This window comes from Colossoma macropomum, unplaced genomic scaffold (assembly GCF_904425465.1).
Source record: "Colossoma macropomum unplaced genomic scaffold, Colossoma_macropomum, whole genome shotgun sequence".
NCBI classification, from domain to species: Eukaryota; Metazoa; Chordata; class Actinopteri; order Characiformes; family Serrasalmidae; genus Colossoma; species Colossoma macropomum.
Genome location: NW_023494802.1, coordinates 41,558,689 through 41,566,374, shown reverse-complemented (window position 1 = coordinate 41,566,374; position 7,686 = coordinate 41,558,689). Strand labels below are relative to the sequence as shown.

The 7,686-nt window shown below is 42.0% G+C and overlaps 1 protein-coding gene across 1 annotated transcript; it reads left to right on the top strand.

Annotated features, from left to right (window-relative positions):
* Positions 1-226: 226 nt before the first annotated feature.
* Positions 227-1,339, top strand: LOC118822492 (epidermal differentiation-specific protein-like). Its single transcript, XM_036591578.1, has one exon. It carries the CDS (start codon positions 274-276, stop codon positions 1,291-1,293), a length of 1,020 nt encoding a protein of 339 aa, XP_036447471.1. The 5' UTR covers positions 227-273; the 3' UTR covers positions 1,294-1,339.
* The last annotated feature ends 6,347 nt before the right edge of the window (positions 1,340-7,686 follow it).

Sequence of the window (7,686 nt, the reverse complement as noted above, 5' to 3'; positions counted from 1 at the left end):
CTGTATGTGTTGAAATCCCCATAGTCTGTTGACTGAGATGGGCTGTCAAACATTTCTGCAAACTGTGCTGACCTTCAAGGCTTCAAGATTCCTCTTTCTGGTGAAACTTTATTGTGAGACTGCCAAGATGATGTGATGCATCTCAGAACTCCTCCCAGTGCTCTCCAGCCCAGTTCAGCTATATATACAAAGAGAACTCTGCTCACTTTTCACAGACTCACCAGCTCATCTCCTTCTGAACAGCCTTCCAGGACACAAACCTCTCCAGACACCATGGACAAGATCATTGTTTATGATAAGCCGAATTTCGAGGGCCTCAGCAGAGAGTTCACCTCCAATGTTGCCAACTTAAATGATGAGAACTTTGATGACTGCATCTGCTCCCTGAAGGTGATCGGGAATCCTTGGGTGTTACACTGTGATCCCAATTTCAGTGGTTACCAGTACATCTTTGAAGAAGGAGAATATCCCACAGTGGACTGGGACAGCTTCTTCTGTGGAGCTGCTTCTCGACCTTCTTCTCTAGAGGTGGTGACCGAGGACCTGGAAGATCCACAGATCACACTGTATGACGAGCCAAACTACAAAGGGAAGAGTGTCGTCCTCACCTGTGAGACCAACTTGTGTCACGGCTCTTTCAACGATTCTGCATCTTCTCACAAAGTCCAGAGAGGAGCGTGGGTTCTCTACCAGCATCAGAACAGAAGTGGAGCTCAGATGTTGGCCAGAGCTTCTCATGACATGCCCAACTACGGATGGTTTAGCAACCGACTGAGCCACCTGCGTCCTCTTAAGTCAGGGAAAGTGACCATGACAGCTAAGGTGCTCTGGGACCAGAAGAAAGAACAAGTCAAATCTGCCATCATCGACTCCATATGTAGTCTGAACAGCGGATCACATGAACAGACCCTCATCACAGAGCTTGATCGAGAGTACGAGGGCTCCATCACTGAAAGTTTCAGCTTCGGCAATACTACTCAGATCGGCTTAGGAGCAAAATTCTGCCTAGATGTGGCACCAGTACTGCTCTCTCTTAGCAACACCTTCATAGTGGAGAAGGGCGGCAGCAACACCAGAACCGAGAAGAAGATTGTCAAAGTCTCGATGCCAACCACCATCCCTTCACACACAAAGGTCACCGTGAATGTGGTCAGGAAGGAGGTGGAGGTGAAGGTCCCAGTGGAGCTGACCATCACCTCAGGTTTCCATGAGAAAACTGAGAAAGGGCACTACATTTTTTCCAATGGGAGCTCCATCATCACTGAGATCAAGGAAGAATGTCTCAAGGAGTAGATTTACAAAATGGTTTATCAGTTGAATATTTCGATGAGCCTCCTATGCCTACAAGCTCTGTCATTTACATTTAATCAGAAAATGATTCAATACAATATGATGCTTTCTGAGATGCTCTTTGTTTAAAATCTTCTAAAACTAGTAAAGTAGTTAAAAACTAGGTAAACAAGGCATCTCTTACTCATTCAGTTTATTTGGTTTATGCTAATTTTGTTTTCTTTAATTAATTTCTCATTTTATTACTTTGGTAACAGCATGTGTGTGGTGTTATGAACTGTACTGAATGTTATGTAACCAAATTCATTATGTAACCAATAATTTCACATGATATATTATATTCATATAGTCAGTCACAACACGACATACTGCATAAGCTATGCATGTTACTCATACATTTAGGTTGGGCTGTCACTGTTCTCTTGGTGCATGCAAGGTAACAAATCAGCTACTCCTCCCACTCTGTGTCCAGGTCTCATCTCTTGTTTTCCTCCACTGAAGGAAGCAAGCTAGCTAAAAGAACCTACAGTTACTCATTGTTTAAGTGTCCTTGATGTTACAGGCCAGCTTATCTTGAAGAGGACTGATGTGAGAAGACTCTGCAGACCATATTTGAGTTTCCTTCCTTGTCATCAATTATGCATACATGTTAACATTATATTCTTTATTCATATCACAATTACATATAACCAATGTAACTTCTTTGTTCTCTGTAACCAATGAAATGTACCAATACCATTTGGGCACTATATACACCTATGTAAATTTGGTCTGATTTTGGAGATCTCTGGGTATCTGCCAGGAGCTTCTCCCCTGCCATGATTTTTCAATAAATATATTACTTTGGAGCATTAATTGCGACTCTGTGACTTTACTGTTTACTGTTTTATGTAGAAATTTCTATCACAAAGTGATGACAGTTCTTATATATGTAGAACCTTACAGGCCATGAAATTGATTTAGTTTGATTGTTTATTATGCAGACCTGTCCAAGGTGTTTCCTGAAAATGTGTCATAATCATTGTCCCCTAATAATAAATATTAACCTGGTCAAGGTTCAAGCCCTAACATGAAGTGAGAGTGGGCTGTCTCCCTAAACCTGTTGTCAGACTGAACATCAGACACCATTTATAAAGAAACCAGCTCAGGTTTGTTTATACTTTCTTAAAGTCTTAATGGGAAGATGTTCAGCTTTGGGTTAATGTATCTTTGAGGATGAGTACATGCTCAAAATAATAAACAGAAACAACTAATGATGAGAAAACTAACCTGAGAAGGAAAGAAACAAAAATACACCAAACTGCCCAAATTCCCTGTTTAAAACCAGGAGAAAAGGTGAATATAAACACAACACAAGCATGAAAACCCTTGACTAAACTACCCACAGTGTTCACGAAAACAGAACGTACAAATTATTTACAACCAGGAACAAATCCAAATGGGGTGATACAAAACTGTGATCAAAAACAGGTGATCGGTCAGGCACACTAATAACAGTAATTTCTGAAGAAAGTGAAAAATGAGGACCAGCCAGTCAGCAACAGAGGTGGGTTCAACCAATCAGGAACAGCAGACAGGATGATATGATGATGGGCTTCATCTGGAAAAGACAGAAACACAGAGCAGATCAGGCAAATCATTATAATGTATAAAGATACTGTCATGTGTAAACATGCCTTGTGACTATGATCAGTGGTGAATAATAGTGTCTGATGTTCGGAGGTGAAGAACAGTCAGAAGAGTTGGTGTCCATGATGCCATGAGCCTTTGGAGGAAAACCTTCACCATAGAGATTAGAGGACCTTCTGCAGGACCTTCACTCTGTTTACACCAAAACCGTCTCTAGTGTGACCTGAAAAGAGGTCTGCTTTCATTACATCTGTCCACTGAACCCTGCTGAAATCTCAAGTTCCAGTGATGTTTAGCCGCTGTTATATTTGTTGTGATGATCCAGGTAGTTTGCTGGCATTAAAATGGTTTGAACTGTAGTTTTGAATATTAAGTAAAAGCCTACTAGTCGAGGAAAAGGTGGGGAAACTGGACTGTGGGCACACAATTAGCGCAGGTCAGCATTCACTGCATTCTCCTTCTATGGGTGTTTTGATGAGTTCTAAATCATGTACGCCTGCTGCCACCTGCTGATTCTCAATTGTATTGCACCAGGAGTCTCACAATGGGTTCCACAGCTCTGCATATAGAATAGCATTTTCCCAAATTAAACTCAGGAAGGCCTTGATCACCGACTGATGAATTGAATCATGTGTTTTATTACTAAGGTAGAATGTTAAACTCTTCAGAGCTGTGGCCCAGAAGGAATCCAGTTTGAGCCCCTGCTGTATCCTATTCTATCCTATCCTAATTTAAAAAATCACCTTTATTTCACAGACATTTGTGGTTATTTTAATAGTTATTACTGTTGTTATGGTAAAATGCTGTATGTCAGAATATCTAGTTGAACTAGTGCAGTATTTCTAATATATTAAATGACTAATTTTTACAGACCTTTTATCATCCTTGAGAAAACATACTTTTACTGTTGAGTAACAGGTTTGGTCTGGACTCTTTTTACTGTGTTGAGGTTTTATAGCATATAGCTTGTAGCATGGCTAACTGAAGGAAAGCTGTTGCAACAATCCTGATCTTCATGCTCCAGCTCTGGAGGAGAAATAAGTGCCATGCTAATCTGTCCTGATTTCACCAGAGATTAAGAACAAGTTGATTAATTTTCTCATAGTGATTCTTTAATAATGAATCATCTATGAAGGTCAGGACATGTTTTAGCATTAGAGAAAAACATTATACAACACATCCACACATCAACATTTACTCGATCAAAGTCGACAACCAACTGTCATGTCTGTTGCTTAGCAACCGACCATACACACAAAAACACAGCTGAAACGTAAACACGTCATCAGAATTATGTTAAAATGTGAGTCACAACTGCCATTGCTGATGTAAAAGAGGTCAAACTGTAAGTAGTGGATACAGTAAGAGCGCCTCCTGCTGTTTATCAGAGCGCGCTAACGTTACTCCTCCTAATAAACAGACACACGTTCAGCTCCGTCTCCTCATTATTCACCACCATCACTGTAATATTTCCTCATCAACATTAACACACGAAGGTGATCAGAGGGGCGGTGGAGATCGAGTCTGCAGCGTCTGAGATCTTTAAAACGCAGAGTTAGAAAAGAAAATCATCTCACAGTGAAAGCAGCGTTTTACAGTAGGAATAAATGGAGCTCATTATGCTGGTAGTGAACTATGCTGCTGACTCAGCTGCCTAAAAACCATAGAAACAGACCTTAAACAGAAGTGAGGACCCTGTTGGGGTTCATCCTAAAGTTAGGACAGGATTTAGGAGGTTCAGTCTAGTTAGGATGTTTGTGTGATGCTGTTTTCTGATCTGGAGTTCATGATGAGATTATGAAGGTAGGAACTGTTATTCTGGAATAGCTACTGTCATAAACTCAGTCATGGAGACTAAACAGATCAGATTTCAGAGTTAAGGTGTTTCTGTAATACGGCTCCTGGATTGTGTAATAACTGATCAGTAACTGAACTGCCGACCAGTGATTTACAGAGTCCAGAACCAGAGAATTTACACTGAATAAACCTGATAATGATGTAATGATGATGACGGGAAATTAATGGAAATTCTGAAAATTATGTTTTCTGTTGGGACTTTTTTTTCTTTAGAGCACCCTCAGTCTCTCTCTCCCTTGTGTATCTTCATTCTGTCTCTCTCTTTTTCGCTTTTATTTCTCTTTCTCTGTTGATGTGTTTCTCATTCTCTGTTTCTTTCCTATGCCTATCTCTCTCTCTCTCTCTCTCTCTCTCTCTCTCTCTCTCTCTCTCACTCTGGGTTTTGTCAGCTGTTCTGTCACTCTGGTGATTCACACATTTGAACAGTTTATTTTCCCACGTTCTCACCCAAGTCTATTACTTTCTCACAGACAGAGAGAGAGAGAGAGAGAGAGAGACAGAGAGAGAGCTCCAAATGTTCAATCCTAGATTAGTGAGAAGAAAAGTTTGTTATTGTATTTTTCATGAAGAACATGTTCTCTTATCTGTGTGTTCTGCAGAGTGAAGCAGAGAGAGCAGCTGCTGTGTTCCTGTAAACAACGTCCTCTAATTAGATTTTATTTTACATAAAATGTGGGAATGATTTTTACAGTGTTGTTCTAAGACATGTTTAGTGTCAGTGATGATAAAGAAAATTGCTTGCTGGTTTTTTTTTTATCAGAATCTGTTTAGAATTGATTATAATTTTTCAGGATTTGAGAATCCGACAAGAATTCTATTAGAATTTCGTCTGCATTAGAATTAATCAAACCAAATTGGTTAGCATTTGATCATAATCTGATTAGAATTTGATTTGATTTGCTCAGCATTTCATTAGGATTTGATTAGAATCTGGCTATAGTTGGGCTTGAATTTGATGGTTTGATGAGAAGCTGCTTAGAAATTGTTTAGAATGCGGTTCTGATTGGCTCAGGATTTGACCAGAATCTGAATCAAATTCTGGTTGAATTTGGTAAGAGACTGGTCAAGATTTGATTGAGATCTGGTTAAAATTCATGAACTTAATATTATTTCATAGTTTCACTTTATTAACAACATGATATACTTGATCAGTGCAGTGAAAGCTGAGCTGGACACCGTCTCACAGTGACAGTGACCAGGTCTGACTCCAGGTCTTCAAAATTAAAATTTACTCAGGTAAGTTTTATCACTGATCACTGGGGTCAACGTCATACACAGACAACATACACAGCTATTCAAAAGTCCAAGCACCTCACAGACTCGAGACCTGACTCAGACTCACACCGTAGTGATTCATCTTAGACTCACACCTCAGACTCACCTTAAACTCTCACCTCAGAGACATATCTCAGACTCTCACCTCAGAGACTCACCTCAGACTCACATACCTCAGAGACTCACAACTCAGAGACTCACCTACCTCAGAGACTCACAACTCAGAGACTCACCTACCTCAGAGACTCACCTTAGACTCTCACCTCAGAGATTCACTTTAGACTCACACCACAGAGACTCATCTCAGACTCTCACCTCAGAGACTCACCTCAGACTCACCTACCTCAGAGACTCACCTTAGACTCTCACCTCAGAGATTCACTTTAGACTCACACCACAGAGACTCATCTCAGACTCTCACCTCAGACTCACCTCAGACTCACCTACCTCAGAGACTCACCTTAGACTCTTACCTCAGAGACATATCTCAGACTCTCACCTCAGAGACTCACCTCAGACTCACATACCTCAGAGACTCACAACTCAGAGACTCACCTACCTCAGAGACTCACCTTAGACTCTCACCTCAGAGACTCACCTCAGACTCACCTACCTCAGAGACTCACCTTAAACTCTCACCTCAGAGACTCACTTTAGACTCACATCACAGAGACTCACCTCAGACTCACACCACAGAGACTCACCTTAGACTCTCACCTCAGAGATTCACCTCAGACTCTCACCTCAGAGCCTCACCTCAGAGACTGACCTTAGACTCACCCCTCAGAGACTCACCTTAGACTCTCACCTCAGAGACTCGCCTTAGACTCACCCCTCAGAGACTCACCTTAGACTCTCACCTCAGAGACTCGCCTTAGACTCTCACCTCAGAGACTCACCTCAGACTCACACCTCAGAGACTCACCTTAGACTCTCACCTCAGAGACTCACCTCAGACTCACCCCTCAGAGACTCACCTTAGACTCTCACCTCAGAGACTCGCCTTAGACTCTCACCTCAGAGATTCACCTCAGACTCTCACCTCAGAGCCTCACCTCAGAGACTGACCTTAGACTCTCACCTCAGAGACTCACCTCAGACTCACCCCTCAGAGACTCACCTTAGACTCTCACCTCAGAGACTCGCCTTAGACTCTCACCTCAGAGACTCACCTCAGACTCACACCTCAGAGACTCACCTCACTTACACCTTAGACTCACATCAGACTCACAACTCAGAGACTCACCTCAGAGTCACAACTCTGACTCACATCTCAGAGATCTGCATCAGACTCACCTTAGACTCAACGCAGAATCACCACAGAGACCCATCTCAGAGACTCACCTCACACCTCAGGGACTCACATCAGACTCACCTCAGACTCACCTCAGACACCTACCTCAGAGAATCACCTCAGAGGCTCACCTCAGACTCACCTCAGACACCTACCTCAGAGAATCACCTCAGAGGCTCACCTCAGACACTTATCTCAGAGACTCACCTCAGACACTTACCTCAGAGACTCACCTCAGACTCTCACCTCAGAGACTCACTTTAGACTCACATCACAGAAACTCACCTCAGACTCACACCTCAGAGACTCACCTCAGACTCACCTACCTCAGAGACTCACCT